The sequence below is a fragment of the Charadrius vociferus genome, unplaced genomic scaffold (genome assembly GCF_000708025.1).
Source record: "Charadrius vociferus isolate BGI_N301 unplaced genomic scaffold, ASM70802v2 scaffold783, whole genome shotgun sequence".
Lineage (NCBI taxonomy): Eukaryota > Metazoa > Chordata > Aves > Charadriiformes > Charadriidae > Charadrius > Charadrius vociferus.
In genome coordinates, this window is record NW_009647834.1 from 576,055 (window position 1) to 587,586 (window position 11,532).

An 11,532-nucleotide genomic window follows, 5' to 3' on the forward strand; every position below is an offset into this window, starting at 1 on the left:
GGGTGACTGTGCCTCAAACCCCACTGAATGAAGGGGAGAGGCCGAGGGACCCGTCTCCTGCTTCCAAATGGGGATGGGGTCGCAGTTTGGTTGGGAAGGTCTTGAGGAGCTCTGGAAGGGCAGCCGGGGGCATGGGGGGTTGCATGTCCTAACACAAGATCTTCTCTTGGCAGCTGGACCCTTTCTATGCCTCCATCATCCTGTTTGTGGGGCGAGCCTGGGACGCCATCACAGACCCCATGGTGGGCTTCTTCATCAGCAAAACATCATGGACCCGCTTTGGCCGTTTGATGCCCTGGTAAGAGCCATCTGTAGCACCCCGCATCTCTGCCTGATGTGTCACAGTGCTTCCAGTCAGCTTTGGGTGTCCCTTGGCATGAGGTTTGCTGGGTAGGACATGCTGATGCCCTGTCTCACCCAGGTGAGGTGCCAAGTGCCCCAAAAAGCTCAAGGTGCTGTTAACAGCTGGGACTTCAAGTCTGTGCCTGTTACTCTGTCCTTCATGTCACTGTGCCTGCAGCAGCTCCAGCCTCCCTTAGAGCTGCTCCGATGCCATGTTCCAACGCTGGACTTTGTTCCCGCAGCAGTTGCTGAGCCCTGGCTGGTGGCAGGGCCACATTGCCAGCAGAGCAGGTGGCGTCGCACCCATAGGGAGGAGGGACGGGGGTGTGCGCGGTTGGTGTGTGGTGGTGGAGTGCCGGCTGACAGTCACGAGGATGCTCTTTGGGCAGGAAAACAGCTGTGACAGTTCTGGGTGTCCCCACGTGAGTGCTTCTGCTGCCCTTGGGAGCAAGGTGCTGAGCGAAGGGGTGCCGAAGGGAGTCGGAGTAGATGGGACGGGGGTTTTGTGCAGTTTCAAAGTGCCTACACCCAGGGCAGATTTAGGATGTCCATAAATGCCAGCCCCTGTGCGGGACAGGGAGCATTGCAGGGCGCTAATGCCTAAGCGTGGACATGGTGGCATGTCCTGTGCTAAAATAACCCATGTCCTGGGTGCCTGTGGGATTGCTGAAATACAATGCAGCAAAGGGGGTGGGCATGGGGGGAGTGGAATTGGAGGGACGCAGTCCTTTTTCCCCCCCCGCAGATTATACCCTCTGCTTCCGGGCTTTCCCGGAATAGCTCTGAGCAGTGGCGGTCGGCTGTTGTTAAAGCTCTACGCATGGCCTGAAATAGCTTCTCTGCAGCCGCACGTGTGGTGGGGTCTGGGGTCTGGAGATTAGAGCAGGGCTGCCTGCGCGGAGCCGCCTGGGCGTGCAGGCAGGGCTGCGCGGGAGAGCCGTGCATGCTCGGATGGCCGCCGCAGCTCCGCTCTCTGTAATCTCACATCCTCGAGGCAGGGGGTGGGGATGGAGCGACTGCATTCCTCCAAACGGCTCCCGCTTCGTTAAAATTAGCCAGAGCTTTTGACTTGCGCTGGGCCCCTCAGCAGCGCTGGGGCAGCGGGCTGCGAGGAGCTTGCTGCTATCGTACATGGCTCAAGGGCAACCGGCTGAGTCCGATTTGGATGGAGTTGAGCTGAGTTTAAACCTCCCCATTTTGGGGTTCGTTGGCCGTGTGTGGGGCTGCACAGCCCCGGGCTGATGTGGCTGTGGAGCTGCTCTCTGCCTCAGTTTCCCTATGTGCAGAGCCAGCAGACGCAGATGCTGCGGGGTGGCCTCCGAGGCTGCTGCCTGACCCCAACCCTCAGCACCCGTGAGGTGACCCTGTGTAACCCCCTCTGTGTGTGGGGATCCAAAGTTTCTGCCGGGCTCCGAAGGGTCTGATCTGTGTGGCTGAGCTCCAGATGGCTGCTTGTGGCTTCAGCTCAAAGCTTGGGGCTGCTTTGGCCCCTCGGAAGGGAGAGGAGACCTTCCCCAAGGGCCATCACCTCTCTCCCTTTCAGTTTGTTCTTTTTAAAACACTTTTTGTCACATTTTGTCCCAGCAACTCATCCACTGGCTGCTTCCTCCTCTCTGTCCTCGGGGACCCCGCTCTGTCCCCAGCCCTGAGCAGGTCCCTGTTTCCTCGACCACCCCAGACTTCCCGGTGACTAAAATTTTCCTTGATGCGCTGGTGGCTGAAGAGCCTCAGCTTTGACCTTCCTTCTCTGGGGCAGCAGCCGTTTGCAAACAGTTAACCACCGGGCCGGGAAGGGGTGTGCGAGCCGTGGCACAAAGGAACACACCATCGCGCCGTGGCCAATGAGCGGGCGAGCGCGTCACGGCAACCTCCTCCGAGCTTCTTAATCACCTCTGCCTCGGTCAGGGGTAACTCGAAGTCACTCGTGTACCACTGCCAGGAGCTGCTAGTCAGCCCCGGCCAGGGCTCAGCACCCTGATCCCGGTGCTGTGCTGGGCCCGTGGGGGATTGGCATATCCGACGTACACGCGCTGGTGCCCACGGCAAGCGTGACGTGGTTCCTGCCGCGCGGTTGCGGTGACTCATTCAAAATTTCCCTTGGCTCCACGTATGCGTACGGCGATAAGAGCGCGGGAGAGGAGTGGCTGGAGCTGGCTCGCCCCTTTCCTCCCCCTGCCGGGGTGACGTGCGCGCGGAAAAATGTGCATGTGTTGGGTCCCGTGCAATGCCTCTGCCGGCTCTCCATCCATGGAGATTTGGTTTCTTGCTTCCCTCCCCCCCTGCCTCCGCCCTTTAAATTTAAACTTTGCGTCCTGTATGTCAGCCCGGACGGAAAGATCTTGCTGTACCCTGGCAGCTGGGCAGCAGAAGGCCAGCCCTGACCGTGCGTGGCTCTGTCCCGTATCCGCTTCTGCTGGCTTTGCTCCAGGATGTAGCCTCTGCCCAGTAGTTTGTGGAGCGCAGGGTGCTTGGAAAATCCCAAGCAAAATCAGTCTCTGAAACAGATGTGGATGCAGCCTTCACACCTGGCTCCCTTCCCTCCAGGAGGAGGAATTCCTCTCCTGAGTGACGGGGTGTCCTGGGCGCTCGTGGTGTCCTCGGGCTGCTGGTGCAGGGTAGAGCTGTTCCCTGGCTGGGTTGCTGCAGGACAAGGGTTGTGAGATCAGCTGGGTGAAGCTGAGAGATGTTCTGGGTGAATTCCCGCTGCGATTGCCCTCACTGGCCGGTCCTGTTGGGACCACTGCCAGGGCCAAGTGCTTGAGCAATCCCCTCCGATCCTCTGTTGCGCTTTGCGTCCCGTGTCCCTGGGCCTGAAGCTCCGGGAAGCTGGGCAAGGGTGGAAGAAGGAGCCAGCCTGCTGCTGGCCGGTGGTTTGCCCCATCTCTGCCAACAGAACAGGGGTGACCCCAGGACCGGGGTTTGGTTGCGGGGGGAGGGCTGGCAGCAACGCCAAGCTGGTGAGAGGTGTTTGTCTGCTGGGCCCGTGGGGCTGTGCCGCCTGGCTGCTCCCCAGCCCTTGCCGGGACGAGGGAGGCGATTACATCCCGCTGAACACGCAGCGGTGCTGCCTGGGGGAGAGGTCGGGGCTGGGGGTGGAAGCTGAAGGCAAGAGCAGATCAATCACTTCCATTGAAGCAGAGATGTCTGTTTTTGCAAATAAAGCTCTTCCCTGGAAGTCTGAGTCAGCTCTTCCCCTTTCCACCCTGTGAGATCTGAGCTGCTGCCTTCAGCCTGGTGTGAATCACCCCTGTGGCAACCACCTCCTGTTGAAGCGTTGGGGCAGGGTGGGCCACCTCAGGGCAGCTCAGGAGCCCCCAAAATCAGATGCCTGAACCCCACTGGCCATGTGGCAGCAGGGAAAGACGTGCTGGTAGGTTTACCCAGGCACTGTGTGCCCGTGACGCTAACGGTGTGTTCTCCCAAAGGATCATCTTTTCCACCCCTTTTGCCGTCATCGCCTACTTTCTCATCTGGTTTGTGCCGGACATCTCCAGAGGCCAAGTGATGTGGTACCTCGTCTTCTACTGCATCTTCCAGACCCTTGTGACGGTGAGTTGGGTTCTGCACACACCAGGGTTGGTGGGTGAGGGCTGGAGAGAACGAATCCCTGCCTTCACCTTGCTGAGCCACGCAGAGGGGCAGGTTCTCGTCCCTGAGCTAATTCTCCCCATGTCATTGCAGTGCTTCCACGTGCCCTACTCGGCGCTGACCATGTTCATCAGCAGGGAGCAGAGCGAGCGGGACTCCGCCACCGCCTACCGTAAGAGTATTTCCTTGCCGGCCTTGCCACGGCTGGGGGGCAGCTGGTGCTCAGCTCCTTTGCTGCAGCTCTCGCTGGGGCATGATCCTCCTCCAGATGCCCTGCTGGAAGGGCTCATTTGATCACACCCAACCCCAAGGATGGTGTGTGATGAACATTGTTCAGGGCTTGAATTGCAGCTGCTCCAGCTCTTCCCATTCCTCTTCCCTGGCTCCTCCAGCAAAAGTCCTTGTCTAGTCTGGTGAGAGCTGGGCTGATGGGGAGGTAGTCCTTGTTATGGCCAGGCGCCCAGAGCAGACAATGGGGGATCTGAGCTCCCAAGTCTTTCCTCCTGCTGTCATACAGCAGTGGGAGCAGCATGACCAAGTCTTGGCCTTGCTCCCTGCCTCAGTTTCCCCAGCAGACGCTCTCCTGCCCTGTGTAGCACAGGCTTTATCACTTGGTGATGTGGAGGAAGCCGTAGGAGAGCTGGGCTGGCTCATTTCTTCTGGTGAAGGGCAATGAATTGAAGCTGGGGAGGCTCTGCTGGGGAGAAGGGTTTTGCATCCATGCCCTGGGTGCTCAGTCCCGCTGGCCTCTCCCTCCAGGTATGACGGTGGAAGTGCTGGGCACCGTGCTGGGCACTGCTATCCAGGGCCAGATCGTGGGCAAGGTGATTACTCCCTGCATCGAGAGCCCCCTCTTCATTGGCAAGACCAACTCCTCGGTGGCCATGGAGGAGCTAAACATGACCCACGACACCGGGTCACTCACGGACACAGTAAGCTGCTGGCAGTCCCTGCCATACTCTCCTTGCCTTTTTGACTGGGCTGACTTCAGGGACAAGCCCCCTCCCTCACCGCTCCCTCCTCTCTTGCGCAGAGAAATGCCTACATGATCGCTGCGGGGGTCATCGGGGGACTCTACATCCTCTGCGCTGTGATCCTCTCGGTGGGCGTGCGGGAGAAGAGAGGTGAGGCTTGAGACATGATGGAATACTCTGGACTCATGGAAATGCTGTGGCTCCTGCCAGGGGCTCCCCAGGAGGGCAGCTGAGCTCTCGGGTCAAGCACTGGAGGAGAGGGGCAGGTAGAGCTCAGGTCTGGGGGCATGGGGAAGGCGCTGCAGAAGGGCAGCACTGTGGGCAGGAGGCTAGAGCATCTCCAGGGTACATTACAGCACAGCTCTGAGGACTTAGCTCACTGCTCTGATGGTCAGAGATAAACGTTATCTTGCAGTTATGTCTGGCCAAGGTCGCTGGTGCCAACTAGGGCATCCCGAGGTGAGGTGACATCCAAAGTCCAGTAGCTTCTGGCCTTCCCTCCCTCTGCTTTGTGACCTTTCCTTCCCTCCCCTTTACCCTGGGCGAATCAGGCAGGCCATCTCCTCCCCTCTGTGGGGCTGAGGGACCCCCGTGTGAGGGCAGGGAGGTCCCTGCAGGCATTGCCTTGACTCCCTTGGGGTGGGATGCTCTAGGTGGGCAGGGGCTTGTGCTGGGCGCTCAGCAGCAGGCGTGAGGCACCGTACCCCTTGCACCCAAGGGTGCTGTTTCAGTGGGTCTAACGATGGGCTGATTTGCTCTGCTCCCCAGAGTCCTCTGAGCTCCAGTCGGACGAGCCTGTCTCCTTCTTCCAGGGGCTGAAGCTGGTGATGAACCACGGTGCTTACATCAAGCTCATCGCTGGCTTCCTCTTCACCTCGCTGGCCTTCATGGTAAGCACAGCTGGGCTTGGATGGGGGAGAGGGAACAGCAGCAGTGCAGCTTGGAGATGGCCGGGGGACAAGCAGTGTAGGGCCCAAATAGGATCCCGGTGGGCTGAGAGCATGTGAGGCGGCAGCTCAATGAGCCGGAGCTGCCCCAGGCAGAGAAGGATGTGGCCTCATGCCCTTGGATGGGTCGGTGAATGGCCGCTTTCTTCCCGTGCTCGCACTCTGAGCAAGGAGGAGCACGTGCCTCTGGGTGGCTGCGGTGTCTGTCCCCCATTAACCGCTGTCTGCCTCCTCCACAGCTGCTGGAGGGAAACTTTGCCCTGTTCTGCACCTACACCCTGGGCTTCCGCAACGAGTTCCAGAACATCCTCCTGGCCATCATGGTGCGTACAGCTCCATCCTGGAGCCCTCCGGGGCTGAGACTGTGGTGGGACACATGCTATGGGATCCCCTGGGTCCTCCCCAGGAGCTGGCATGGGATGGGTACTCTGTGGGCTGCAATAGTCCACCGTGGGGCTGCAATAGTCCACCGTGGGGACAGTGACCGAAGGTCCCCCGGGAGAAGGGAAGGGAGAAGGAGCTGCCAAATGCCCTGCAATGGCCGGGTGAGTTGGCAGGAACAGCGAGGCCTTTGTTCCCGTGTGAAGGCGGCCAGAGACGGGGGAGACCAGGAGCGGTGGGGGCCTTTTGTCCAAATCCTGCCACTTATCTCCCTTCCCCCCCCACCCCCCGCCTCGAGAAAAGGATCTCAGTGTTTACTGCCAGGAAGATGGAGCAAAACAGTTCCTTGAGAGCCCTTTCCAGCTTGCCTCATCCCTGGGAACCCTTCCCACCCTCCCTGCTCGATGGGCTGGAGAGGCCCAAGGTGCCAAGGTCCCCACGGAGCCTGGCTCTTGGCCGTGCTTTGCACAGGCAGTGGTGACAAGATGAGGTCTCTTGCCAGCACCGAGGATCAAGTCAGGTCCTCCTTCTGTTTAGGCAGGTGTGCTGGCACCTGCCAAGCGCCCCGAGGATGGTGGTGCTGGGTACCAGAGTGCTCTGCACCGGCGAGGAGGTGGCCTCACACATCTGCTCCAATTGCGAGCTCTCCTTCCCGGGAGCGGAGGCAGGCGAGGGATGGGGTGAGGGCAGGAGCAGGCAGCATGGCTGCGTGCCAGCCCTGGGAGCGTGTGGAAATCAGAGGTGCTAGAAAAGCTGGAAATATGATGGGGGAGGCGGTGTCCGGGAGCCGCTCCTTGCTGGGAAGAGCTTTTACCCCACATAAGAGCCTGGCCAGCAAATGACACCACCACCCCTTCTCTTCTCATAGCTCTCGGCCACCTTGACCATTCCCCTCTGGCAGTGGTTCCTTACCCGCTTTGGCAAGAAGACTGCTGTCTACGTGGGCATTTCGGTGAGTGGGTCCCCTTGAGCGCAGATGTGCATATGAGGATGGTGTTTCTCACATGGGGTGAGCAGAGCTGTGTCCTCTGGAGCTGGGCAGGGGCTGCTGCCGATTTGGTGCCTGTCCCTCATCTTGCTATTTGTGCTGTCACGGATGTGGCCAAGGCCAGCAGAAATGGCCACTGCGGGGCTCTGGGAGGAAGGCTGCACTGCTGCTTCCCAGCCTGTTCCTGCGGTCGGAGGAGGGAAGGGGAACGAGCAAGTAGTCTGGGTCAGGCACTGCTGACACAACCTGCTTTCTGTCCCCTATCTAGTCTGCTATCCCCTTCCTCATCATGGTGGCTGTCCTGGACAGTAACCTCATCGTCACCTACGTTGTGGCCGTTGCAGCTGGGATCAGCGTTGCAGCCGCTTTCCTCCTGCCCTGGTGAGTGCAAGGTCCTGGTGCTCTCAGCGCTGCAGCCCAAGAGCTGGGCAAGGTGCTTCCAGGGCCTGCTGGAGTGGTTAGAAATCCTCAGGGGGCCTTTTTGCAGTGTTTTCAGCCCAAAATGGGGCTCTTGGAAGGAAATCCTCTCAGCAGGGAGAGGAGATGCTTTGTTGGCTCTGTCCTAGTGTTCACCATTCCGCTCTCCACACAGGTCCATGCTCCCAGACGTCATAGATGACTTCAAGCTGCAGCACCCCGACTCACATGGCCATGAAGCCATCTTCTTCTCCTTCTATGTCTTCTTCACCAAGTTCACCTCTGGGGTCTCCCTGGGCATCTCCACACTCAGCTTAGAGTGAGTTCTTGCATGGGTGCCGAGGGGCAGGGAGGGAGGGGGGGAAAGCCGTGCACCTCTGCATCTGGGCATCTCTGCCTCCTGAAGGGCTGGGAGGGAGGTGGGGGGGTCCAAATCCAGTTGTGGCTCCAAGTCTCTCCCTGCAGGGACAGGTTCACCTCCTACAGGCTCAGCTTTCTTTGCCTCAAGGTCCCTTTCTGTCCGCAGCTTTGCGGGATACCAGACCCGGGGCTGCTCCCAGCCCAGCGAGGTGAACTTCACCCTGAAGATGCTGGTGTCGGCCGTGCCTGTGGGGCTGATCCTGCTGGGCCTGCTGCTCTTCAAGCTGTACCCTATTGACGAGGAGAAGCGGAGGAAAAACAAGAAAGCCCTACAGGACTTAAGGTGAGTGTCAGCTTGCGCTATGGAGGTAGCAAGCAGAGCCAGCCAGTGGGGTGTGCGGGGGCAGGATCAGGCCCAGACGGGTTGGGACAGACTGTGACTTGTCCAGGAATCCTCCAGAACCCATGGGTGGTGGGGTGAGGGAAGGGCTGGCTTATTTTTCCAATCCCGACTTCCAAAGAGATGGTGTGAAGTGTTTGAGATCAACGGGGAACCCGCCCCGGTTGCTAAAGAAAACTCGTTCGGGGACTGCGCAAGGCGGTGACGTCCCTCTCAAACCCTGCGGAGGCTCCAGTGCTCCAAGGCAGAGGTCTGCTTGGACGCAGGGCTTGCTCCCTGGCTCACCCCATGCCTCATCCTCAACCCTTTGCCCCCAGGGAGGACAGTAACAGCAGCTCGGAGTCGGACAACACAGAACTGGCCAGCATCGTGTGACCCTGGGCTGGGTCCGTCCGCTCACACTGGGGCTCTCCGGAGACTCGGCCCCTCCAGGGCTGGACCAGCCTCGTGCCGCTGTAGGTGTGCGCCATCGAGGAGCGCCCGGGAGAAGCCGTGCAGAGCATCCACCAACTCAAACACGAGATCTGTGCCGGTCTTGTGCCTTCCATGGGATCCACAGAGCGCTGGTAGTGTACATTACACGAATTGACCCTGTGGTACTTGTGTGCCTCACGAGAAGCAAGCACTATTCCCTGCCGGGTCCCGGAGACCAGAAAAGCCCGGAGCGGGATCCTTTTGCTCGTAACACTCGTGCCCGCTGCCTGTCTGTGCCCGGCCCGCGTGGGGCCGATCGCCTGTCGGACTGGGGGTAATGGTTAGTGTACATTACACTGTCAATGTGACCGCGCCAAGGACGTGAGCTCACCTCTGCTGTCTGTACATACGACACTTAATTTGGAAAGCTGTTCTTTTTCTTTTTTGATAGAGCCTAATTAACTTAATGATGTAAATATGAAACTATTTCCTATTTGTATATATCTGTACAGAAACCGAACTTGAGGACCTATTAATATTAATTTACATAAAAGTGGGGGAAGTCAGCAGTGTGGGTGTGGAAGATTTTCTTCGTTTGGCTGCTTTTTCTGTGGATGTCAGCAAGCCCAGGGTCCCTTTACATGCCACGGGGCGCGGGATTGACTTGTCCTGAGCCGAAGGCGCAGAAATGCCATAATCCAGGCAGGCAGCCGTGCCCGGCAGCCCCTTACCCCTGTGCGGCTCCTTGCTCGGTGCCTGCACTGCAGCAACCAACAAAGGCTCTATTATTTTCTCCCTTTCAAGAGGGAACGGGGGTGGAGGGAGGAATGAAATGAAAGCACTGGCTGCGGAGACTGTGAACCCGGGGCTGGAAACAGGAGAGGCAGCCTGGGAGAGGAGAGAAAGGGAATGCGGGCTGTGGGTGACACTCAACACTTTTCTCGCAGGGCAGAGTGCTGTGCAAGCGGTAATCTTTGTGGATATTTATACCTTGCTCTCACATTCCCCTCTCTGCAGCAGAAACGGGGAGAGCCCTGCCCTCCCCGCTCAGCGGGAGCGCTGCGCTGCTGCGGCAGCAAGTGCAATGCAGAGGGGGAAAGCAAACTGGGGTAAGCACAGGGAGGATGCACCAGAGATGAAGCAGCCACCCATAAAGTTTGGGGCAAATCCCCAGTGTGAGGGGACTGTCGTAGCTCTGCTGCTCTGTCCCCACGGCCACTGCGCTGGGGGACAGGGCTGTTGCCTTTTGTTAAGTACGTTTGTCACACCAAGAAATTAGTAGGGTCAGTGCCTGAGTCAAGAGCGGCCCCTCTGCTCAGGGGGGCTCGGGGCAACCATGGCTCATCCTTTGTTCCGCATTTGGGCACAAAGGACTGGAATGAGGATGGGGTTTTAAAAATAGCCGGAGGGATTAGACCTTAGCTGGGAATGCTTAACTGGGCCCCGTTCTGCCACCGTGGCCGGGTCATGAAAAGAAGCAAAAGGAGTGATGCAAGGGGCTGGGAGCTGGCTTTGTGCTGAGCAGAGGGCAAGAAGCAGCGTTAGCCATGGCCTGGGTGCTCCCTGACCCCCCAGGGATGGGGTTTGCAGTAAAGGAACAAGGACAGGACAAAGCCAGTGCTCTCTGAAGCTCCTGTGGCAGAGCAGGTAGGCGCCATCCGCACCCTCTGCGAGAGATGGAGGAGGGCGGCAGCGCTCCAGCCGAGCACAGAAGTTGAGTTTGTTGCAGATGTACTGCCCCCTGCCCTGCTCCTGGCCAAGTTTGCGAGGAGTCATCCTGGCCATTGCTATGACCTGGCTGCCTCCGAGGGGTGTGAGCAGTGCTGCTGTCTCCAAGGATCTGAAAGATTGCTGCTAGCTTTTCTTTTCAAAGAGTTTCAACAGAAATCAGGGACATTTTATTCTTTGCCGCCTCTTTGTGGTTTTTTTGGCTCTGTGGGGTTCAGGAGCAGTCTCTGTTCAGTTTTTTTGCAGCCAACCCAAGAGAATAAAAGCACACTGAGCTTGAACCGGGGCCCAGACATTCCGAGCTGAGCACACCTCTTCTATTTGAGGCTTTTAAGAAAATAGATGCGGGGGGAAAAAATGACCATGGGAGTTGATAGCACTGAGCCCTGGGCAAAACTCCAGCCTCGAAGCTGAGACCACGTCTTGCTTCAGTTGTGATTACAGAGGGCTTTCGATCCAAGCATGAAGAAAGCCTCTCTGGCATGGGAAGTCTTCTCAGCCAGAACTGCCTGGGGAGATGCTGCCTGTACCTACAGCTGGCCTCCAGCAGCAGCTGTGCTACGGCTTAATCCACGCTAACCTTGATGATGAAGCAAACGCACCCAAGCATCTGCGAAGCATCTCCCTGCAGAGCTGGAATTACATCGCTGCTGTGTCCTCCGTGTTGGTGGGGTGCGCCATGTGTTGGGGCTGATGTACGGGCAGCGCTGGCCCTGTGAAATCAAAGCCAGAAGATGGAAAATGCGGGGTGTCAGCTGCGCGCTCAGCACCTGCTGAGCTGATGCCTGAATGGCATATGGGCTGGGGCTGTGCTGCCCAGAAACCATATGCGGGTGCTGGGAATCAGCCCCCATTCCCAGCTGATGGGCTTTAACGGGTAGGGGTTACCCATCTGGTGCCAGGGGCTTGGGGAACCTTCCCCTGAACGTGGGGGGCACCGCTGCCCATGCTGGAAGGGAGCAGAGGGTTTCTGTTCTGCTCAGGGAACCAGGC

At 58.7% G+C, this 11,532-nt stretch overlaps 2 protein-coding genes across 2 annotated transcripts in view; one reads left to right on the forward strand and one right to left on the reverse strand.

The window, feature by feature from the left end:
- The window catches only part of LOC104284462 (uncharacterized proline-rich protein-like), a 1,509-nt gene extending 1,376 nt beyond the window's left edge, over positions 1-133 (reverse strand). The window contains exon 1 of the mRNA XM_009882797.1: positions 20-133. Within this exon, the coding sequence (XP_009881099.1) occupies positions 20-133 (114 nt within the window). The remainder of the gene's footprint in view (positions 1-19) is intronic.
- A 37-nt stretch (positions 134-170) lies between these two features.
- MFSD2A (major facilitator superfamily domain containing 2A) lies at positions 171-8,772 on the forward strand (the record flags this gene model as incomplete). The annotated part of the gene is made up of 12 exons (XM_009882769.1): positions 171-298; positions 3,768-3,891; positions 4,024-4,102; positions 4,690-4,862; positions 4,964-5,054; positions 5,673-5,794; positions 6,091-6,174; positions 7,101-7,184; positions 7,489-7,601; positions 7,813-7,956; positions 8,164-8,340; positions 8,715-8,772. Coding segments are annotated over 12 exons (1,377 nt in total), but the record flags the coding sequence as incomplete, so codon positions are not given.
- Between the last annotated feature and the right edge of the window lie 2,760 nt (positions 8,773-11,532).